General features: G+C 35.6%; 1 protein-coding gene across 1 annotated transcript in view; it reads left to right on the top strand.

The window, feature by feature from the left end:
* The window catches only part of LOC107706600 (transcription elongation regulator 1-like protein), a 90,987-nt gene extending 65,956 nt beyond the window's left edge, over positions 1-25,031 (top strand). The window contains exons 8-16 of the mRNA XM_016510353.1: positions 6,881-7,006; positions 11,738-11,820; positions 13,150-13,238; positions 15,580-15,731; positions 17,277-17,346; positions 18,486-18,594; positions 18,811-18,900; positions 22,383-22,501; positions 24,422-25,031. Coding sequence (XP_016365839.1) covers positions 6,881-7,006; positions 11,738-11,820; positions 13,150-13,238; positions 15,580-15,731; positions 17,277-17,346; positions 18,486-18,594; positions 18,811-18,900; positions 22,383-22,501; positions 24,422-24,578 — 995 coding nt within the window. The 3' untranslated portion in view covers positions 24,579-25,031. The remainder of the gene's footprint in view (positions 1-6,880; positions 7,007-11,737; positions 11,821-13,149; positions 13,239-15,579; positions 15,732-17,276; positions 17,347-18,485; positions 18,595-18,810; positions 18,901-22,382; positions 22,502-24,421) is intronic.
* The last annotated feature ends 552 nt before the right edge of the window (positions 25,032-25,583 follow it).

Consider the following 25,583-nt stretch of genomic DNA (forward strand, 5'->3'; position numbering starts at 1 on the left):
ATCCTTTTAAGATCCAAAAGCAGGAGGCCCTGCCAATGGAACAATTGATTTTGAATTTTGAAATTTTTGAATTTTGAATTAGAGCTTTTGTTCATGTGGAATTCAAATGTCAATATTCAAACTGCCTGAATTTTGTAGAGTTCCTCGCTGTTCCTGTCTCTGTGGGTTTGTGCAGTCCTGCTGATCCGTGTAATTCCCAAATTAATGTCACGCATCTGAGGCTTTTTGTTTACCTGATCTTTAGACGGATCTGTTCGGGGAGATTAGCGAGGCCAGGGGTGGCAACCTTGACGCGACAGGTCTGATTGGCCTCCCACAATGCACTGCTGAGGCGTGACATCCTTCAAAAACAGAGAACGGTAGATCAGTATCAGAAGGCATAGGTCGACAAGTCTGTGTACGTGTGCGTCCATGTGCTTATGTGCAGTTTTGTGATTGTATAAAACAGTATTTCAATCGGTTTTCCCAAATATAGAAATAAGACTGATTAAAGTGCCACTCGATGGGAAAATTACACTGAGAGATATCGAGCGCAGGCCATGTGAGTGCTGCGATGACAAGAGCTTGTGAAATGGTGTTGTCATTTTTATATGACAGGGCGATATTACAAACAGGAACTCATCTTCAAAGTTTTGGAGACATGACAGCCTAAAAGTTGTAAGAGCCTCAAACTAGATATTTGGATCCAGGATTAACAGTATAGGTTGCATCGCCACAACTTCAGACAGCACACATCTTAGAAGCCTTCAGAAGCTGTATCTGATAGCGTATATCAATTTCATGGATATTATAACTGGGATTAGTTTTGGCAACTATAATGAATGCAATAATACTTCAGAGTGAAACCCATTATCCAATCAAAGGATCATAGGCTGATGTTGTAAAATATCAAATTCATTTTGTTTTTAGCGGGCTTACACCCAGATAACCTAAATCTCTCAGGCACTAAACTCCAACCCGCACTGGGCTTTTCATAATTATTGCCAGAATTAATTAAAGGAAGAGTTTAAGCATAGCTTTTAACATTCATCTCATCTCTCCCAAAACACTCTCGCCCTTGGGCCACTGCGTTTAGCTCGCAAGAGGGAGTTCTTGATGCCTCCACAAAGGAAACCTTCGGTTCGGTTGCGTCTTAAGGCCAACAGGAGTCTCCGGAGTTGAAATGCTCGTGATTCTTGGCAGATGCGTCGCACGTCTTCGCTCATTGATTCTGATGTGCGTTTGATGTGTCGTGGGACTCATCTAGGTCACATTTTATTCCTTTGTTTCTTTGATACGAGACATTTTGGCAGGGCAAGGTTTTAAATGGAAGGGAGAGGCAGCCAGGGCTCGGAGACTCGGAGTTTGTCGTAAATAATATGACTCATAAAATGGATTATGAAGCACAGAGTTTTGAAGCAGTAGGTTTAATTATCTCACAGCATGTGATATTATTACACATTATACGTGAATAAAAGCAGCATCATTGTTCCCTAGAGTTTGAGAAAGCGAGAAGCAGAAAGGTGATTTATATGGTTTATTGTTGTGCAGCACATCAATACTTATTAAAACCGCACTGATATCAGATCTAGAAGTTTAAATGACCCAAAATGTGTTTTGAGTCCAGAAAACTTTAGACTCAAGTAACTTGAGATGTCTTTTCATGTGCTGTTGGGAAAAACAATTGGACCATTGAGAGATTTGGTGTATTCAAAATAATTTTCATTGATTCAGACTGAATTTACTCTAGACAGTATGTTTCCTTATTGTTCTGCTTTTAATATCTAACTTTGGGAACTACCGTTCAAAAGTGTGGGGTCAGTATGATTGATTGATTGCTTGATTGATTTTTTAAAATTTTATTAATTATACCCTTTTTCAGCAAGGATGCATTAAAGTGATGCAAACTGACAGTAAAATATTTTATATTATAATGAAAGGTGCTGACAATCAAGCTTTGCCATTATATGAATAAAATACATTATACAATATACAAAAAAAAAAAATCTTTAAATAATATTTCACAATACTATATTTTTAAATGCAGCCTTGGTGAGCAAAATGAACTTATTTTATTTGTATATATAGAGTTAGGGATAGGGTTTATGAAAACATTGTGTGCTCTATTCAGTGTTTTTTTTTTCTTTTTGAGAGAGATCACTGATTATGAGAAATTTTGTCTCTGCTCATGTTTATTATTATATTTCAATGTGTTGCTGACTTGTTCACTCATTTACTATCACTACACTGTATGAAGAAAGAATGGGATAAAATTACTATATTTGCTCACAGCTCCAGTCAATATTGCAGTTTACACAAGATTTCTGGGTCCTGGATGATGAAACTTTCTTTTTTTCAAGACGCTTGTGGTTTTAGGTCAGGTCTGTACACCTTTTTTTTCTGTAGTATAGTAGTTAAATAGATTTCAGACAGATATTGCCAGAAAAAAATAAAATAAAATCACTGCCTGAAATCTGAAAGTGAGTGTTATGATTAATGTGTAAATGAAATGCTAATGTAATGCTACAAATGTGTGGTTTTTCAGTACATTTCATAACATGATGATTATTTACCTTGACTTACAATAATATAATGCATGGTATTTCCCGTATAACTTGAGTCAAATTTGTTCGTTCACTTTCAGGATTATTAGTTAGCTCCTTCATGGTGGTGATCTTGTTTAAAGGGCTGGTGATGTGATAAAAGGTCCATAAAAATTGACCAGCTACCCGGCTCTTAATGAATATAATCAGAAGTTACAGAAGCGTGTCTGATGGTGAGGCCAGTGAATCGTCTCAGTGAGCAGATACGATCAGGTAAGGGGCTTCACTCAAGGTCCAGTGTCAGCAGCAGCAATACATTCTCATTCATAATGAAGAGGCTGTTCTGCTTCCCAAATAAATAAACATTTATTATTCTCTCGGTCGCATGAGCATGACAGGAATTGTAAATTGATACAAATTACTGGGATACACAATGGGTGCATTACACTTCACCTCTTTCTTTATGACAAATGCATCTAATAAAAGACGTGGTCTGCTCATAAATAGACTATGCTAATATTTTGAAATGTATACACAAACCTGTGTGTAACTCATAGGCTGGCATGTCAGGAAGCCGGCATTGTAACAGATCTTCACTGCAATATGCTGAATGCTTTTCACACGTTATTTTGGCAGTCACTCACAGCATGGATGAGACTATCTGTACTTTTCCTCTTTCTGAAGGCATATTTTGTAAGAAGATATTCGCAGACAGTTGCATAAAGAATCGCAGAATCTCACAAGATGGATTCTTAGGATCTCTTCTTATAAACTGTGCAATTGCTGGGTTATTTATTTATTCCCTTCGAATAATCAGCTATTGTTTTTGTGTGGTTAAACAAAAAACATAAATCACTACATCTATGAATAGTAGAAGGGAGGAAATGTTTAGACGCTTAGAACGTAGTAAGCTGCCTACATATGCATATGCAAGTATTTTTTGAGGAGAGGTCATTCCCATAATGCAAAGCAGTGGTTATGTATTTTTTTTTTCTGTAGGACAACCCAGAAGTTAGTTTCACCCTGATTTCCTTAACAAAAAGTCAACAGGATTTGTGCATTGGCTTTTGGATTATTCCAGAAAAAAAACAATAAAAGTTATGATTCCTGTATGTTTTGTTCCTCATTTGTTCACAAAAACATATGAATTTTGAAGCCTAAATACAATCGCCAGAAGTAAAAAAACGAAACATTGGCTATAAACAAACTATGGTCACATGACTTGACCACCATTCAGCTTTTTTTTTTTTGTTAAATGTACAAGGAAAGTTTGAGTTGGAAAAGTTTGCAAGACTGCAAGTATAAAGCGGATGAGTTTTTTTGTTCAATGTGATGATGTTTAATGTCTCTGACAACCTCTGTAGTCCCATTCAGCCTCTTAACCTTCCTTTTTCAAGACATTAAAAAAAGTCGGCTATTACTGGTGTATTTTATATCCTAGAATAAAACATGAACCATAGACCTTATTTCAAGCATTTAACCAAATCCCCATTCAAAAATCCCATTGACTTTGGGACAATGGAAATGGACCGGCAAAAATACCACCATAACTGGTTTCCGGGTTCCAGGACGAATTCTGGCATCTTTTTACAAGTCTACAAATGTATCTAAGGTCATTCAACGCAGTTTTGCCCACTATTTGTGTGAGCTGTGTATTTTTATGCATCATTAGCTTAGCAACATGCTAATGCCAAACTCTATTTGGAATCAATTATGAGTAGAGTCTCCCATGCAGAATTGCTGCCTATGTAGAACGCTCAAAATCGGTCATTCATGAGGTTTAATTTCTGTTTGAGTGCTGCCTATACAAGCTGTAGTCTTAGATTAGCCAAAAACATTAGGCTAAAACACCAAACCAAATAACCAACAGTGAGCAGCAGAATGCACAGTTTTAGACCTTGTGTTTTAACCTCAAACATTCACCACGCATCACGTCGACTGTAAAGGTCTCCTCTGTCTCTCACCCCTAGTAACCATTTGTCTCATACAGGCCATTCTGAAAGCTTTCACCGCCTCTGTCTGATGCCTTCATAACAACAGATTACAGATAATGTCCTCTTGTCACCCTCTATCCCATCACTCCTGACATCAAAACATATCAAAGTCTCTTAACCTTCCCAAGAGTAATATCAACCAATCGACCCAGTTTTGATTCGCTCGGTTCAGGGCGAAGACGGGTTTATACAGGACGTCTCTAAACCTTTATGAGTAAATTCATCCTTTTTTATCCTCAAAGCTAGAAGAAAAAAAGGTGTTTATTAAAGGGACAGCTCACCCAAAAATGAAAATTGAGATTGTTTGCTCAAGCTCATGTCGTAATTTAGCCATGGGAAAAGCGGTACTAGAGCAGAGACAGTAAACGCTACGCTCTCGTTGTTGATTTTGGTAGCTTTAATCAGTTTTTAGGTTTTTGATCATGTGCTTTTAATTATTTAATGACTAAGCTGGAAGACGTCTTTTTACTGAGGCCCGCGTGGCTGTTCTCATTAAACAATCTCATCTTTTTATATGTAAGACAAGCAGCTAATTCAAGATTGATGAGATATGTGTGAGACGCGTCCTCAAAGAGTGCGGGCCTCACAACATATGAAACTTTGAGTGAAATAAATGAAAACTAATGCGCAGTAACCTAGAGAAAAGCCAGATATCATGAGGTGTAGTAATGATCTATGTTATCTGCCCAAGGTTATCAATCCAGCATCTGTGTGTGTGTGTGCGTGTCTCCCAGATCTGAAAGTAATAGCAAGAAAAGCCGTATTGTTTCAGCGAACAGATGCAAATCATGAGTTCATGCATCATTAAATGTTTTAATGAGCAGATCTCATCATCTCCTTCTTCATTTAACTCCCATAATGCACAATACATCTTTTCAAAAAAGTAACTGACAGGACACAACAGTGACTGATATTCTTTTATAATGAACTGATGTTCGAGAGGCAGAAATAATAACAAATGCAATGATTTAACGTCACATTTAAAGTTAGATTTTGAGGAGAACTTGCCAAACAAGACATAATTTCATATGGGTAATTAATGTAAATAAATAAATATTTTTTTTATTTTAGTTTCTCTGATTTAGACAAATTTGCATTATGATATATTTGTGTCTAGCTGCAAATAATATATATATTCAATACATGTTTTCAATATAAAAAAATAAATAAATTATATATATATATATATATATACAGTATATGGTTAACCACAGTGTCAGAATATTACACACATTTATTAATAAAAACCATACTGGTATCTCAATGGTACTAAAATAACACTGTCTATGACTGTATTATTGAAAAATTATTTTATTTTATTCTATTTATTTTTATTTTTAGTATATTTTATTGTTTCTATATTGTATTATTTTATTTTCTGTATTTTATTTTTAGTATAATTTCTTTCGATTTATATCATTTAACGTCATTTTTATTTTGTGGCTTAAAAGGGCAACAACAGAAAGAGAAAGGGCAATGTCATTTATAATCCAGAAAGCTTGATAACTTCAGCCGTTTTTGTGAAGCAGAACATCACACATGCTTTAAAAATGCATCTGCTTTCTGCACTCGTGGAAATGGCACATACATATTCAACCTGACAATCTGTCAACCCCTCTGGATTTCAGCAATGCCCAGCCCAGAGCTGAAGCCAAATGTAATTAACCTTTATGAACAAGCAGAGTCTGTTGAGCAGAATTCGGACAGACGCTAGAAAATTAAAGGTTAAATATGGCCCGGTCGATGAGAAAAAGCCTCGAGCCTCTTCCAACATTTTCAGTGTTTAACCATTCAGACGAACTTTTGATTGAAGCTTTGATCAGTTTAATAAGTTTAGAGAGGAAAATGAAATGCTCTTTTGATTCCCAATGATGAAAGCAACATTTATGTCGATCTAGGGAATTATTTAGCTGATTGTCCTCCTGTAGGTTTGTTTATGCGGGTTTGAGATTTGGGAATTTAATCCATAACCTTACTGGCTTGTGGAAAATGGATAGCCAGACTGATTTGTAATGCATAATGTTTGTGTATTTTGCAGTGTGTCCTTGGCATCATCTCTAATAGCATTACTTTTCACAGTTTGTCACAGTTAATAATAAAGAACATGGTTTAATGCAATCCCTGCTGTAAAAAGAAAAAGAGAAAAAAAAAGCTGATTTCAGCTTAAGCTGGTCCAGTTGGTTTTGGGGATATATATATATATATATATATATACAGTATACACACACACACACACACACACACACCAACTTGTTAGGGCTTACCAGTCAGTTTAATCTGTAGTTCTCTGTCTTTCTCTCGCAGTAGGTCTCTGTGCTTCATGCATATTCAATTCTTCTTCTATGTTCTCTTTGTGGCATACAGGAACACGGAGCAGCTGGGAAGGCTTGCTGGGACCCATCTTGCCCTCTCGGATCACCGCAGTAACATCACTCACTGCTCCTGGAGTGACCCTACTTACTGGAAACTGGAAAAAGCAAAAAGCAACAAGTGAGATAACACGCATAAAATATAATACAATCTGAAGTAGCATTCTCACAATTGCTTTTGCCATGTATGCCAGCGTTATTTCATTAGTATTCATAGGTATTTGTACACTACCATTCAAAGGTTTAAGGTCGAAGAATCTTGGGGGGGGGAAATCACGGTTTCACAAATATATTAAACAACAAAACAATTTTCAACATTAATTATATTAACAAACTCTCCCTGAGCAGCAAATCATATAATGATTTCTGAAGGACCATGCGACACTGAAGACTGAAGCAAATTTCTGGAGCATCACAGGAATAAATTTCATTTTATAATATTTTAAATTGTACTGTAATAATATTTCACCATATTACAGTTTTTACTGTATTTTTGATCAAACAAATGCAGCCATGGTGTATGTGTATATTTTATTTAAAATACATATGCAAAGAAATGAGATCAACTGGTTGAGAAGCAAGTTTTAAACATTATTCTTCCTGTTCATTATTAATGGACAGAGCCATCATCAAGTTATATTTGTTTAGAAAATAATTGTGCTGTCAAACGATTAATCGCGATTAATCACATCCAAAATAAAAGTTTTTGTTTACATAATATACTGTATGTATGTGTACTGTGTATATTTATTATGTATATATAAATACACACACATGCATGTATATATTTCAGAAAAAACATGTTATTTTTATATATTAAATATATTTATTTATAATATAAATTATATTAATATAAATATAGACATGTAAATACATGTAAATATTTTCAAAATATATACTGTATGTGTGTGTATTTATATATACATAATATATATACACAGAACACACACATATATTATGCAAACAAAAACTTTTATTTTGGATGCGATTCATCGCGATTAATCGTTTGACAGTACTAGAATAAAGATAAACTTCTTTGATTTTTTTTTCTTGAAAGCATTTTATTCCAGCCCAGGCCATTTTTATTTAATGGAGTTATTATTGTGCCATCTCTGAAGTGAGGAATTATTTTTGTAATAGCATAAATTTTTTGTGATTTATTCGACAAGTTTATTGCAAATAATAACAGCCCTGCAGGCACTTCTAAAGGAGGCTTTAATTAAAGGACATCTGCTATATAGCCTTTCACATTTATTACTGATAAGGCAGAAAGTGATCATAGAGAAAAGGATGAAAAGCATTCTTCACTTGCTTTTCCAGTCATCATGAAATTCATTGCATTTTATACAAGATAGATCTGAATCTGCACACTCTAGCTAAATAGATTTAACTTGTCCAGCAGTGTTCAACCATCATATTCCTTCCTTCTACATCATGGTGTAGTTCTACATTCCCTGTGTGACCCTGTGTGACACAGCAGCCTTGTGTTTATCACAGCATAAACAGCTTGTGATTCAACTAGTCGCCACACAGATATTCCTCTCCATTGTCTTCCGTCTACGTAAGACCTCAGAGTGGAAGCGTGCCATGGAAGTGTCTGCACTGACAGAAACAGATGAATGGTTTGTGTAGGCGTGGATGAGAGGTTTCCCATCAACGCTTCCAGCTCTGTGATGATGTCTGATATAAATCAAACAGAATCTTTATTCAGCCTTTATTGCAAAGCAGTTGCTTGTTGTTATACAAAGAGTTGCTATGGGGCCAGAACAGATTTATCCAAGTTTAATAAGCATTAGTCAGTGCTAGTTGTTTTATAAGTAATCTATTACTAGCTGTTCCCTTCATGCCCCCTTTAACAGTATACATATACTCCCGTTCAAAAGTTGGAGCTTTTTTTTTTTTGAAGAAGAAGAAGAACCTGGATCAAGTTTGTTGACACACTTTGGTATCGGCTTGTCTGAAAGTTTAAATTAACATTTAAAAGCTTGACGTTTGGAGGTTATACTTACATGGCAATAAAAACTCAAATCGTATTAGACTACTTCAGACCCTATTAGACCTCATCAGACCACTAAACCACAGAAAAAAACACTAGAACTTTACTAGTTTCTTAAGTTTTTTAGCATGATTCAACATGTTGGTAGATACCCGATAGCACACGTACATCTCAGAGACGTCTATTTGATGTCTACATTTACATCTGTAAGATGCATTGTTTAGTGTTTGCTCATCTGCAATACATCTATAGGACGTTTCCTATCAGATGTCAAATAGACGTTTAGAAGATGTCTTTAAGATGTTTATGATTTAGAATGCATGTAAAACTGACAACTTAAAGACGTCTGTCAGATGTTTGTACACAGCGGATGCTTTCCAGACGAAGCGATCTTTAACAGACATCTTGCAGATGTACCTGTGCTATCTGGGTATTTTAGCAAAGTTGCTAGCATAGCATGTTTTATTATGTTGTTAACATATTTTAGTATGTTTGTAACATATTTTAACATGTTTTTAGCATGTTTTAGCACATTGTTGGCATGTTTTCACAAATTGTTCACATTTTTAGCATCCTAAAACATTGCTAGCATGTTTCCAGCATGAGTTAACATGTTGCTAGCATGTTTTAACAAGTTGCTAGCATTGCACTTTTTATCATCTTGTTAGCATATTTTAACAAGTTGCTAGCATTTTTAACACATTGCTAGCATGTTTTAGCAAATCGTTCACATTTTTAACATGATCAAACGCATTGCTAGCATGTTTCCAGCACGAGTTAACATGTTGTTAGCATGTTTTAACAAGTTTATAGCACAGCATGTTTTATCATCTTGTTAGCATATTTTAGCATGATTGTAGCATATTTTAACAAGTTGCTAGCATTTTGTCACACATTGTTTGCATGTTTAGCAAATTGTTCACATTTTTAACGTTGTAACACAATTGTTAGCATGTTTCCAGCATGATTTAACACATTTAACATGTTGTAGCAAGCTGCTAGCATGTTTTAACAAGTTGGTAACATGTTTTAGATCTTGCTAGCACATTTTAACATACAATGAATGTAGATGGTAGTTTACAGTGCTAAGAAGCAAGTCTATATGACTGGTGCACTATATTCAAGTCCTCTGAAGTCATTTGGTTACTTTGTGTGAGGAAAAGACTGAAATGTATATTCGTCGTTAACCACTGTATTTCCTGTCAGAATGAAATGTTTGCATGCCTTGTGTTTAACTTTACGGAATCAAGGCAACCTTTAGCAAACCTCATTCACACCTCTGAGCAAGAGCTTTTCTCCCTGACGTTTCTTTGTTGTTTTATCCAAAGCTGCTGAATTCAGTGCGCAGCCTGTCTGAGTTTAATTTCATGCAGGACAAAAGATCAAGCAGCACATTTGATGTTTCTACCATTACTGACAGTCTCAGTGTGTTCTTTTTTTATTGATTCGCCTGCCAGCTGTTAGGTGGTTGTTATTAGAAGGTATTACTCTTATCAATTGATGTTCAGAATGTGTTGCAATGTCTTTTGATAACTTTTTGATGTTGCTTGTAATGTGATTATATATATATATATATATATATAATACATTATTGATCTTCTGAATTTTCTGTCAATATTCATAAAGAGCAAATGGCATTTCATTGTTTGTACTCAATGTAATACGCTGTGTATCTGTGTGGGAAAAAATGATGTAGAAACAATTTTCACTCAGAAATTGCTAATAAATATCACAATTAATTACAAAGAAATGGCAAGTAACACATTGAATTAAACATAAAATGTTGGAAGTAGAAAGACTGAAATAGTATTTTCTTGTAAAATGTACTGTTTTGTTTCCAGCTTCCAACTACAGTACACTACTGTTCAGAAGTTTAGGGTCAGTAAGATTTTCAGTGTTTTGAAAGAAGTGTCTTCTGCTCACCAAGGCAGCATTCATTTGTTCAAAAATATAGTTAAATCAGTAATATTGTTAAGTGTTATTATATGTTAAAATAACTGCTTTCTATTTTAATATATTTAAAAGAGTAATTTATTTCTGTGATGCAAAGCTGAATTTTCAGCATAATTACTCCAGTCTTGAGTGTCACATGATCCTTATGAAATCATTCTAATATGCTGATACTTTTAAATGTTAAATTAAAGTTGTGTATACAGTATATCTGATCTGAAATATTATTTAAACTTAAAATAACTGCTTTCTATTTTATATTTTAAAATGTAATTTATTCATGTGTTTTCAAAGATACATTTTCAGCATCATTCTTCAGAAACCACGATACATCTTTTTGATGAATAGAAAGTTAAATAAATATTACACACACACACACACACACACACACACACACGTACACACAAACACACACACATACTCTCTCTCTCACACACACACACACACACACACACATATATATATATACACATATTCACAAACAAACACACACACACACACACACACACACACACACACATCATCCATATTAAATTAGAAACAAAAGCATTTTCACTAGTGGTCTCAGAAAGCTGAGAAATAGCAGTCAAGCAGTGAAGAATACTGTCATTTACACATATCAGCATACTTATAACTGAACACATATATTCATTTATGCAAATTAAGGCACCCCTCTTTCCTTGATGATTGCTCTGCTTAAAATAGAAGACAAAATGAAATAGCTCTCAGTATAAACTGATTTGCAGTGTTTTCATTATGGGAATTCATTGATTAATTTGATGCCACAACCATTTGATTAGTAGATGAAGTGAATATGGGAATTTACTATTGATGAGGCGCTGATTTCTTGAAGAAACAATGCGGATTTGGGCATTGGGGATATTGAGCATTTATCTCTGTCCTCAGATAAGATTTTGGAATTGAAGAAGCCATCCTGCACAGACGCCTTAGTGCTCCACCGTGATCCAAACCCAGAGGCTAAAGCTGAGGTTTGTAATCCTTATCATTCTCTCATTAGCTGTATTTGATTCTTAAAACCATTTTATAGGCAACATCGACATAATTGCTATCGCCATACTGTTCATTCGTTGCCAGACCTTGGTCTTCGTGAAAATTGTTTTGGATTGTCTTAGAGGCAGAAAGAATATCGTGCTGATTTGTGGAAAAGGTCAGACTGTGGGCACAATCAGATTTGGAGTCCAATTAAGATTGAGTTAATAATCGCTTTTGTTGAAGAGCGCTGTACCACAGTGTCCCCATAGGTGACAGCTTTTAAAATCTTCTCAGCCAGATTAATTAGCGAAATTCCCCCAGAACGGTAATTCATTTGACCGTAAAGAGTGTGCAAGCCTGCTGCCCGACCTTATGCAGAGAATCAGTAATCTGCATCATTCGGTCATGCAGGGACTGGATAATTGGTTGTTTTCTGAGTGTGTGTTCAAGGCTGAACACATCTACATCATTTATCAGGTTGATAATCAACACTATATGTTGTTATTAGCCTTGTAACCTGTGTTTGGGGTGAGATAATTGAGGTTCACTTTGCCTGCATGATTACTGAGTAGAAAAAAAACAAAACATATGCGCTGTTTTAAAGCCTCGCTGTCTGCTGCCGAACCAAACTGAGTGATTCGATTTCAGATGTGATTTGGAATGATCTGCATATACAGTATTTCTATGATAAAAAATATGATACTCAAATAAGTATGAAAATACATACATCATACAAGTATTGACTAAAATAATCCATTTTTAATTATTAGAACTATTTTGACTGATACTTTTCAGTACTGAATCATTATTTAATCTTACATTTTGGGATTACCCATGTGTTTTTTTTTTTTTTTTTCATTAAATTGTTCTATTATCAGTATTATTTTAGCCCATGTGTTTTTTTTTTTTTTTTTTCATTAAATTGTTCTATTATCAGTATTATTTTAGCATTATTTATTAAGTATTTTATGAATATTTTTGGTTTTAGATTTGTATTGTTTATTTTTAAGTTTTAGTAATTTTTATATATGAAGAGTTTATTTTATTTTTTTAATTTTCAAAAATCATGTTTTTTATTATGTAATCATGTTTTTATTGTGTTAGTTAGCTGTATTTTTTTGTTATTTTTTAACCTAATCAGAATAACCCAATTAATTTCCAAAAAACATAGTTATCTGTTTTTGGAAATGAACTCTTCATATTTATATTTCATATTTCAGTTTTAGTAATTTAATATTTAATCTCTCTCTCTCTCTCTCTCTCTCTCTCTATATATATATATATATTTAAATGTCAAGCTGACATATCCTTTTTTGTGTGTGCAGGATGGGCCTTTTATAGTCAGTATGGACGAGGACAGCTCGCTCCAAGACAAGCGGCCAGTTGCATCTACGCCTATACCTGGATCACCATGGTAAATTCTCGTTTTGTCTGCAGAGATATGATTGTATGGCTCGCCATCAATTTGATCTTTATTGCTAATAAATGACTCTCTGCATGCAAGATAATGACCAATCGATCGTGTTCTCGCAGTTGTCTCTGTTTCAACCTACACTTTCAAATGTCACTGTTGTAAGTGCGCTGTTTTCTCCTGTGTTTTGGAATGCTTTAATAGTCAATTTGTTCTTCTATAGTGACAAAGATGTTTGTTTTATCTCCTCTCATTCTGTCATAAATGTCAGCAGCTTTAGCACCATTTAAATGATGCATGCCGCTTTATAACTGTTTGATGACAGTAATACATGCTTGAATAAAATACAGCAGTGCACATGGCAAACCTCCAGCGCTAAACAGATGCACTGACACCCAATCGAAAACCTGCATTAGGACGACGTGTTATGCAAGACTTCCATTTTTCTCTGCCAAAGCAGTGTGGGCTTTCCTTCACTGCAAACAAACACTCACACACACATTTTTGAAGCCCAGGAGGTGTCATGGCTTATCGCGTTCAGCTTTTGTTGACTCACACAAACTGGCTTCACTGTTAAATGCATTTAACATGTGGTTGATGACACCAGAACTGGAGTTGTTGTGTGATAATCCAGATATGGATGTTGGTTAGATTCCTGCGTTAAAAACCCATTTTAGAATGTAACCCAGTTAGTGTCTCAAATGTGTCAAAAATGAGATCGAATGGAGAACAAACTGAGATTATTGCTTAAGTCTTCAACTTGTCTGATATTTCTTTTATCTATAGTTCAAGAAGAGACCTCAATAATGTCTCAAACTATATCAGGACAGATCATTTGGTTCAAGCGTTCAGATTTTTTTTTTTCAATTCCGATTCATTTGGGCATATAGTTCATTTATAAATGTCTATTTTCTTTACTTAGCTAATTCTGTAAATTGCATGGGAAATCTTGGAATATTAGTTATATCAGTTTTAGAAATAAAATAACAGCTATTTGCCAATAAAATAAGTCCAATAATATAAGAGCCATTTTTTTCATGAACAAGACTACACTGGTGGTGGTGCTGTATGTTTTTGATTCACTTTAAATAATCAGTTCATAAGAGTTGTTTATGCTATACATATTTATTCCCTAAAAAGTACCAGTTCATAAGAGTCATCACAAATCAAACTACACTGGTTACGTTGATGAATGTTTTTGATTCAGTATGATGAACATACAAGTCATTGTCTTATGAATTAGATTACGCTGGTTGTTCTGTATGTTTTTGGTTCATTTAAAAAGTACAAGTTCATAGGAGTCATTTGCTTGTGAATTGGACTATGCTAGTGTTTTGCATTTTTCAGGACATCTGACGTAAGAATAGCTCATAGTTGTTCTGCATAGTAAGCCGGGATGAAAGAAAGGCATAAGAAAGTATTTTAGCATGGAACACACACACACACAAAAAAGCACTACTTTGCGTCTTCTATGCCATAAAAGAACAACCTCTGAGCAATAAAATGGTCCTTTGGGTAGAGCTCTTGCTTCAAAATTAAATTTTATAGTTATTGTTTTATATGGAGGTTGCATAGAAATGATTTAAATCCCTGCAATATTAATGGAAAGACAAATGAAACACGTGTCTAGTGCTAACCATATGTTTGCACTATGAATAACTGCATATGAGCAGAGCGGATGCTCAGTTTCAAAGATTTTTTTAATATCATTGGGTCAGTTTTATGGTACAGGAAGGCACTGCCGATCTCCCTGATGCGATGGGGTTGCAAAATGAAATGTCAGGATTGGTTTGTCATGGTTGGCATGAGGTTGTATCAAATTACCTCACAGACCATGGCAAAATCCATGAATACTTTATCCGATATGCTCTGAATAAAGGCTGAAATGGGTCTTAAATTATCACTGTAAGGTAAGAATATCTAGTGCGGAACATCTGAGAAATTGGTCGCTTTTGGATTTGTGACATAAAACTTAAATGAATAATAGGCTTGTAGATACTTGATGCTGGACATATTGTGGATTTTATCCATTTAAAAAAATCTTGTGTAACTGAAGGATGATTACGACCAAAAAAATAAAAATAAAGAAATAGCTGGTGAAGACAAAAATACATCAGAATCTGTATCAAATGGTCAAATACAGCCCATCTGGTCTCAGTCGTTCTCAGCTGTCATTTGTGACCCATAATCCTCTCTCTGGGTCTCTCTGGTCCTGTTGGGACTGTTTTTCATCATCGGGATTTCTTAGTCACATTGTGAGAATACCACAAACAGTCTGTCGGATTGTGTTCCTGCATGTATGCGACTGTATAAAGGCATGACAGCATCTCTCTCTTTTCTGTAGGTGTGTAGTGTGGACAGGCGATGACAGGGGGTTTTTCTTCAATCCCACCATGCATCTGTCAGTATGGGAGAAACCAGTGGATCTGAAAGACCGCGGAGACCTCAATCGAATCATCGAGGACCCGCCACATAAACGCAAGAAAGACTCTTTAGGTAAGATTTTGGCTGGAAAAAATAGACCATTCAGGCGTATTTAACACACTCTTTTAAACATACCATACGATTCGGATTTAGAAGCCATTTAGGATGAATAGTGTACAAATTGGTATGCAGGAAATGTGTTTTCTGACCCATTTAATGGCAAATTTATTTATAAATGAAATCCAGATGGCACAAAGTGAAAATGAATTGAATTAACATCAAAAGTTCAGCAAGTATGAATTATAATTGAAACATCATCGTATTTAGAAATCACACAGACAAAAACTGTTATGGAAGATTCAGTAAATGTGTTAACTGTGTTAAAAAAATGTGATGCCATAAAACATATGCATATTCCATGAACCTGTTATAAGATAAGAGTTAATTCGTTAATTCATTCATTGAAAAAAGTCTCTAATGCTCACAAATGCTGCATTTATTTGACTGAAAATACAGTCAAAACAGTAATAATGTGAAATATTTTTGCAATTCAAATAACTGCTTTCTATTTTATTTGTCAATATAAAAAATGCAAAAACAAATATAAACAGGAATAAATGTGTAATTTATTATTGTGATGGCAAAACTCAATTTTCATCAGCCTTTGTGTCACATGCTCTTTCAGAAATCATTCTAATATGCTGCTTTGCTGCTCAAGAAACATGTATTATTTATTAGTGATGTTGAAAACAGTTGTGCTGCTTAACATTTTTGTGGAAATAATTATTTTCAGGATTATTTGATGAACAGAGAACAGCATTTTTTTGTGAATAGAAATCTTTTGTAACATTATAAATGTCTTTGCTGTCACTTTTGATCACTTTTATGCATCCCTGCTGAATAAAAGTATTAATAAAAAAAAAAAAAAGTACTGACCCCCAACTTTTGAACAGTAGCATAATACTAATGAGATCAGGTTGGCAAGCCCTACTGTAGCCTCAAGGTAAGACTCATTTATGTTCAGATTAAGTTGCTGAATCAGTGGAGTGTAACTCACGACTTTATGATATGAAATACAGGAGCAGAGTCTGTAAAAAGGGATGAAGTTGACTGAAAGTTTAATCCTCATAGTGTGATAATGATGCTCAAGCAAAAGTTTTAATACACCCACCAACTGCAGAACTGGTGTTCTCATGGATTAACTAAAAGCAGTAATCCAATGAAGTGGCTCTGCAAATATTGAATTAGTCTGGATCTTGTCTGGAAGTTATTATATGGTTGGCTTGATTTCCCAGAAGGCTTTTCATCTTTATTGATTTAGTTTTATTGCCATTTCGTGGAGATTATCTATTGATGATCTTAATCTATTCAGTGTCTATAATTTAAATACGTCCGTTCAAGTAAATTTGTTTTTATTGTACTTCTCGGATTAACAACCTGGCATGAGCCAGGTATATCAATACAGATCAGCTGGAGTTGTGTGCATAAATAAAACTTTACAAACTTGTTGCATATTTTTACTAATTTATCACTCATTTATTTTGATGATCTGTTTACATTGTTAAATCCAAGTACATAGGATATACTGATCTACAGCATGTTTTGTTCCATCAACAGACGATGGCTCTAATGTTGATGCTGATGGTGACGATGAAGAGGAACATAGTTCAAAGACCAAGCGCTACAAGTAAGTAGGGTCGAGCCATGCAAAATATGACAGCAGATCTGAGTCTGTTTTAATTGATGAGGAGGATCTTGTATCAGATGTGTTGTATGTCACTCACCTTAATAATTGCAGCTCAACAGGAAGCCTCCGGTTTTTGGTGGGCAACATCTGCACTCACAGCTTGATGCGAATTTCTCAATCTGTCTCTCTTGGAGATGATTTAAATTGAACAGTTGGATGTTTGAAGTACGCCCAAATGTCTGTGTAGAGACAAGAAAACACTTTACATTTCAAGAAAAATTTGGAGAGATTTTATGTTGCTTATTTAATTTCCGACAGTTTGGATTTCTTTTTTTCTTTTTTTCTTTTTGTGGTTAATACTGATTGGCTGTTATGTTTTTTTTTTTAATGCCCAATTAAAAAAGTAATTACAAATTCAGTTTTAAAATAAGAAATAAAAATCATAGTCACGATTTATGTTTGTCTTCAAAACTTCAAGCATTTAATCATGAGCTTTTAGATCAAAATGTTTTGAAGATCAAGAGAAACAAAGTGTGTCCAAACTTTGCAGTTTGTGATAAAAATTAATGATAGCAAAAGAGGCACAGTCAGAATTGCTGAAATGACATGAATATTTAATGTACACAATATTTACTCCATAACATTTGAAGATATTTGAAAGAGTCATCAATTGTCAAGTCTTTGGCAAACAGTTCTGTTAATAAGCCAAGCATACATGTCATAATAGTTTGGGAAGAATTAAAAATTAAAGAATTAGAACTTGCCATTTCTTTGTAGGTGCAGTAAGCGATTTCTGAGAAATGCTATTGAAAGTGGACTGGAAAGAGCACCAAAACACTTCTAGCCAATCAGCAGGAAGGAGCGTGTCCACTCATGATGCCTATGTTGCATACCATGTTCATGAATTTGGGGGCGGAGCTATCAAGATAGGGGTGTGATCCTTTTGGAAAGGAGTGTTTGTTTTTGGTGATTTCAAATATCAACAGTGTCTCTCAGAAATCTCTTAATGCACCTTTAACTGTAAAAATGCCATTTTTAATTAGTGAAAATTGTTTCTACACCAGTTTTTTTCCCACTATATTAGACAAAATATGAACAGAATTACACATTAGAGCTGTTGTATTTCTATTCCTTTGAAGACTGGACCATCCTGTTGAGTGTGAAGAAAAAAACGGATCATCTCTTCGGATGGTTTTACCGCTGGAGCTCCGGATCGGCCACTTCAGAGACATGCTTCTGGAAAGAGGGGTGAGAAATCCAGTGATAATAATGGAACTTCAGCCTTAAAGAAATAAATGAGATATAAGTTAATGCAGTTGTTCACCCAAAAATTCTGCCATTATTTGGCCCACAAAAATCGTACAGACAGTGTATATTTGCACACACTGAATCTTAAAATGAAGTGGCGTAATTGACATGCGTTTGTTCTGGATGAGCATCATTCATCCTGTGTGTTTTGAACAGGTGTCTGCGTTCTCCACCTGGGAGAAAGAACTGCACAAAATTGTATTTGATCCACGGTACCTGCTGCTAAGTCCGGAGGAACGAAAGCAGGTACGACACAAAGGTTTCACATCAGCCTCAGTCAACCTCAAACATTAATAAAACTTCAAACTTCATAACCTCTACATTTCCACAGACCTACTGTGGTTTTGAAAGTACTAGTAGATGGTGGTAAGACCAAGGGCCAGTTTTACTAACAGCTTGCGCCAGCGCAAACCGTCTTTTGGCATTAAAATTGTACTGTCAGGTTTTACTAAAGACGCGCAGTGATGAATTAGTGCTGAAAAGGCATGGACACAGTTATTTTTGTGCCTTACCTTATTGAATATGCATTTATAGGAGTTTCCTTTTCAGACGCAAAATTTATGGGAGGAGAGTATTCAACAAATCGACAGAAAACTGCTGCTGCAGTCTATTTATGATGTATTGACACAAATTTCAAATGATTTTCAACGGTTGCTTTGCAGTACCAGTGTACTAGACAGACTTTAGCTGTTGCGGCGCAGACACGGTGTTACTCACCTATCGAGAAGAAACAAAGCAACCTCGGCGTCCGATCGCAGGCCTTCCGCTCCTTGAGTTCTCTCCACGCTGGAAAGTCCTACTTCTTGCCTTATTGCCTTAAGCCTTCTTTTGTTACGCAGACGTTTTCCTCTTTTGTTTTTTATCCGCCATCTCTATCTTTCTGTCGCTAGGCTGGCTAACGTCCGTCCTGTGCACTATCTCCTCCACATCATGAGTAGACACGCCCCTTACTGCTGATTGGCTACAAGTTTGTTTTGCTACTCGGCCCGAATCAGTTTTCTAAAGCATTTTTGAAAAATCGCTTACCCCCCCTTTAAGAAAATAAATAATCATGAGTAGACACGCCCCTTACTGCTGATTGGCTACAAGTTTGTTTTGCTAGTCGGCCCGAATCAGTTTTCTAAAGCGTTTTTGAAAAATCGCTTACCCCAACTTTAAACTATTTTGCGCTTGAAATGGCTGCAATTATTGTTGCTAGGAGGAGTCACTGCAGAGAACAGTGCGCGCGTGGTAGAAGGGAGAGGATTTTTCCACATGTATTAATTTATTTTGAATGCCAGAAGAACACATTATCCGAACATATCGTTTGTTAAGACATGTTATTTTTAATTTGCTTCAGGAAATAAAAAACGACTTGGAACCCTCAATTAGGAGTCACGCAATACCAGGTCTATCAAAGCTTCAAGCAAACCTTCATTTTTTGTCCACCGGTTCTTTTCAACGTACTGTGGCTTCTTTATTTCTTTATTCTTTATTTGCTACTACTCTAATTTGCGCTGCGCTTGGTATATTGTGTTGGTTGATATGTAAATGAGATGTTGCGTCTGTTTTCTTTAATTTGCACGTTGTTAGTAAATCACCCGCAGAAATTTCCACGCCCATCAGCGCGGATTTGGAATTGCGTTCTCGCGCTAATTTGCCCTCCTTAGTAAAACTGGCCCCAAATGTCTTCCATCAAGGTAACTGTGTACTGTATAGACCAATTTGGAGTAAACGTCACAGTTACGTCACTTGCAGTTGCGCGCGCATTGTGGTGGCAGAAAAACATTGGTAACAAATGGAGGGAAACGGGTAAAATCCATGGAGTAAGAGAAACAATTTATTGTTGTACCTTTGGATGTCAGAATCGGAATGCAAATCATTTTTATATAATAATGTTGTCAAAGATGCCATTTGAAGCTAAACGCAGATGTTTAAATGGACAGACTGGATGAAACCTGCTATGATTACCCTATTTTAAAGCATAAATTAGATTAGAAAAATAGGTCTATATAATATTCACATAGGAGACATATTGTATTAGCCCTACAGTTAAAGCATGAAATACTATTTAAACCTATAACATTTTAGATAACATTTACCTATTTTATCTCACAATTCTGACTTTTTTTTCTTGCAAATGCAAGTTTATCTCCTAGTTCGAACTTCATAACTTAATTCAACTCAACAATTGCGAGTTTGTCAATTCTGAGGAAAAAAAACCCAACTTGAGACTATTTTGCGCTTGAAATGGCTGCAATTATTGTTGCTAGGAGGAGTCACTGCAGAGAACAGTGCGCGCGTGGTAGAAGGGAGAGGATTTTTCCACATGTATTAATTTATTTTGAATGCCAGAAGAACACATTATCCGAACATATCGTTTGTTAAGACATGTTATTTTTAATTTGCTTCAGGAAATAAAAAACGACTTGGAACCCTCAATTAGGAGTCACGCAATACCAGGTCTATCAAAGCTTCAAGCAAACCTTCATTTTTTGTCCACCGGTTCTTTTCAACGTACTGTGGCTTCTTTATTTCTTTATTCTTTATTTGCTACTACTCTAATTTGCGCTGCGCTTGGTATATTGTGTTGGTTGATATGTAAATGAGATGTTGCGTCTGTTTTCTTTAATTTGCACGTTGTTAGTAAATCACCCGCAGAAATTTCCACGCCCATCAGCGCGGATTTGGAATTGCGTTCTCGCGCTAATTTGCCCTCCTTAGTAAAACTGGCCCCAAATGTCTTCCATCAAGGTAACTGTGTACTGTATAGACCAATTTGGAGTAAACGTCACAGTTACGTCACTTGCAGTTGCGCGCGCATTGTGGTGGCAGAAAAACATTGGTAACAAATGGAGGGAAACGGGTAAAATCCATGGAGTAAGAGAAACAATTTATTGTTGTACCTTTGGATGTCAGAATCGGAATGCAAATCATTTTTATATAATAATGTTGTCAAAGATGCCATTTGAAGCTAAACGCAGATGTTTAAATGGACAGACTGGATGAAACCTGCTATGATTACCCTATTTTAAAGCATAAATTAGATTAGAAAAATAGGTCTATATAATATTCACATAGGAGACATATTGTATTAGCCCTACAGTTAAAGCATGAAATACTATTTAAACCTATAACATTTTAGATAACATTTACCTATTTTATCTCACAATTCTGACTTTTTTTTCTTGCAAATGCAAGTTTATCTCCTAGTTCGAACTTCATAACTTAATTCAACTCAACAATTGCGAGTTTGTCAATTCTGAGGAAAAAAAAGCCAGAAGTGTGGGATTATAAAATCATGATTCTGAGCCGAGGGAAAAAGAGAGAATGACGAGCTGATTTTTCTTACCAGAATTGTGAGATATAATCTCAGAATTTAAAGAAAAAAGTCAGAATTTTTAAATATAAACTCAAAATTACCTTTTTTATTCTTTTATTCCATGGCTTGCATAGACTGCTACGTTAAAACTGGCATTTTCTGCCACCAGATAGGCGCCGCCCACAAAAAACGTCATCACTGTTTGCAAACACTGAAATTGGTCTATAACACATCGAGGATGATTTATTCATCAAAATGAATTATATATTAAATATATATTTTTTATGTTTTTATATATTTGGAATACATATTACAATTAAAAATATCTTAAACATTTATTTTAAAATGTTATTAAATAATTTATATTATAAATATTATTTTTATAATATAATAATTTATTTTTATTTTATTTATTTTTCCCCCTTAGATTTATGATCAGTTTGTCAAAGCAAGAATGAACGAGGAGCACAAAGAGAAAAAGTGCAAACTCCAGCAAGCGAAAGAAGAGTACAGAAAACTGCTAGAGGAATCAAAAATCACATCCAGGTGAGTTTATGAAATAAGTGTGACTGCTTTTGCTGATGCATTTATAAAATCCGTCTCTAGAGTGGATTATTTATTCAGCAAAGGTGTTAATAACTGATGGTCTTTGCAGTTTGGGTCCTGGTTTCTTTGTGCTTGTGTATTTGAAGATAACCTTGTTTCTTGTTAAAGGTATTGCACAGAAGTGAATTCAAACATGCCACAGGGATTAACACTCAGCTTGAAGTTTCCTCTTTGTTCTTTACCCGATTAATTTATAGTGAAAGGAACTGAAGAGAAGTGAATTGATGCACTAATATTAACAGCCTATAGTATCAGTCGCTAGTGCGCCTCGTGAGATCAGGGGGTGAAGTTTACCTGCACAGCTCTTACTAGCTGGCCTTCATATACTCACCCCTTTATATCCGGGTCACGGCACCAGTGTAACCCACCCGTTCGTTCCGAGCGGGACTCGGACCTACATTTCCAGCATGGGAGGCAGGCGCACTAACAAGGACATTAGAGACCGCATCCTCTAGCATCAGTTGCTAGTACGCCTCTTGAGATCAAAGGAGTGAGGTTCACCTGCACAGCTTTTACTAACTGGCCTCCATTACACTCGCCCCCTAAACCTCACTCCTATCCGAGTCACGGCACCAGTGTAACCCACTCATCTATTGGTAATGATGGAACTTGCGACCATAGTTGCTTTTAGAAAATGCCTCTATGAGCAGAACTTGAACTGGCATTTCCGGCATGTGAGGTGGGCGCACTAACAAGGACACTAAAGAACGCAGCCTCTAATGTCAGTCACTAGTGTACCTCTTGAGATCAGGGAGTAAGGTTCACCTGCACAGCTCTTACTAATTGGCCTCCGCTACATTCCCTTTAGAAGTTTATTCAAGTGTGCTTGAATAAATGTGAAACTAAAAATATTAAAGTATACTTTCAGTCTACTTTTTATGTACTTCTCAGAAATGTGCTTGCAGTATAAAACTACTAAAGTAGTAGTTTACAGAGACTATACTTCAACGTGTACTAAAAATGCTACAAGTATTTAATTAGTAAACTATCAGTTACTTATAAGTTCACTTTTAGTATAGTTGCAGTACAAACTATAAACATAGAGGTAAACTAGTTGTGTACTCAAAGTGTGCTACTGTTATACTTAAGGTATACTTAAAAGTGTACGTATATACTAGAAAGTGGGCCAAAATGTAGTCCCAAGGAGTATTGAAATAGTACAATTACAAGTATACTACTAGTATACTGATATTTGTATACTTACTACATAAAGTATACTTTAAATATTCTTGAACTTTACTTAAGTATACTTAATAAAATAAACTTAAAGTATACTTCTTTTTGGTAAGGGTTAGCATGCTCTCATTGCAAGTTCTCAAACAGAAACACAACTTGAGTGATATTTTTTCTAGTCAGGTTTTTGAAAACCCCTAACGCTAATATTAAACTTGCATTATCCTTAACCCTAACGCTAGCAACTTGACTTGCCCCAGTAAACAACCTCTCAGAACACCCTTGCAAATCCCTGACAACCAGCCAGAACACCAACGCTATGTGCGTAGAACACCCTGGAAAAATCATAGCAACATTCTAGCAACCAGCTTGCAATCCCCAAGAAAAAAGATTTTAGTTAATATTTCAGGAGATAACAAATGCATCAAAATGAGGGATGTTTCTTTGTGATATTGTGCTTTGCTGCTTTAGTGCTCTGGGCAGGTTCACCTGGGCAGGGTGTTTTCACCTGTACTTCAGACTGAAGACCAGCAGGATCTCCTCTATAGAGAAGGCTTTCAAAGTCTAGCCATAAAAAACAACCGCAATCAGACCTCTTACAGCTGAACAATAGTGGACCATCACACTGATGATGTAAAACATCAGATGACTGTCAAGGATCTCACTCTGATGTTCTCTCTTTCGTAGGTCGACGTTCAAAGAATTTTCAGAAAAGTACGGAAAAGATCCGCGATTCAAGGAGGTTCTGAAGAGGAAAGACCAGGAGTTATTTTTCACCCAGTTCATCAGCACGTTAAAGAAGCGGGACAAGGAGAACAGAATTCGTCTGAGGAAGATGAGATGAGTGTTTGCGGACAGGGCCGCGAACTATTCACAGTACTGTCAACTGATTTCCTGTGACTGTTTATCACAGTGTATACCGTGATACCATCTGCCCATATGTCTGACCAAACCACAAGGGCAGTTTGCTTTTCAATGACTGACTTGCGAACAAACCGAACAAAGGCAGAACCAGCTGAGTCTAAGCAGCAGTTTGGGAATGAACTCTGTATATCTGAATCTGTTTCATACTGAAGCTCTTAATCTCCGGTTTGAGTATCACGAGGTTCCTAAATCGCAACGCTGAAAACAAATACAGAGTTTGACTCGCTGGAAGTATCTAAAGCCATTGACCTGTGCACACAGGCGGAAAATGATTTTTATATTAATTGTACATAAGTGTTGACTTACCTGGCACTGTGCTAAAAGTGACCGTAGAAGTGAAACCTTTTTGTTAGACTGTGACATATTCTCCACAGCATCTGTGAGAATCGGTAAGTAGTGTTGTGTATCAATATAATTTTTCAAATGCTGTCTAAAGGTTTGTTGTAATTACATTTGTCATGATATCGTAAAAAATTTAAGTGATAATTTTTACTGAAAATTCATGTACAAGTTCTGTGAAGTGTTGTAATACTTCACCCAAAATGAAAATTTGCTGAAAATGTACTAACCCTCAGGCCATCCCAGATGTACCGTAGATTAGTTCCCTTTCAGTCGGTCACTCTCGACGTCACGTCGGATGACCGACGAAATTGGGATCTCGCTTAGAGGGACAAACAATGGGTCCTCTGCAGTGAATGGGTGCCGTCAGAACAGCTGATAAAACATCACAATAATCCACTAGTAATGCTCAATTTCTCCAAATCTGTTTTGATGAAACTCATCTACATGTTGGATGGCCTGAGGGTGAATACATTTTCAGCAAATTTTCATTTTTGGGTGAACTATATCTTTAATACAGAGCAAGTGGATTATGTTTACAGTAAATAAGAAATTTAATTGAAAGGACTGTTTAGATGTGTTTGGC

The sequence above is a fragment of the Sinocyclocheilus rhinocerous genome, unplaced genomic scaffold, assembly GCF_001515625.1.
Source record: "Sinocyclocheilus rhinocerous isolate Xijiao unplaced genomic scaffold, SAMN03320098_v1.1 scaffold2189, whole genome shotgun sequence".
Classification (NCBI taxonomy): Eukaryota; Metazoa; Chordata; class Actinopteri; order Cypriniformes; family Cyprinidae; genus Sinocyclocheilus; species Sinocyclocheilus rhinocerous.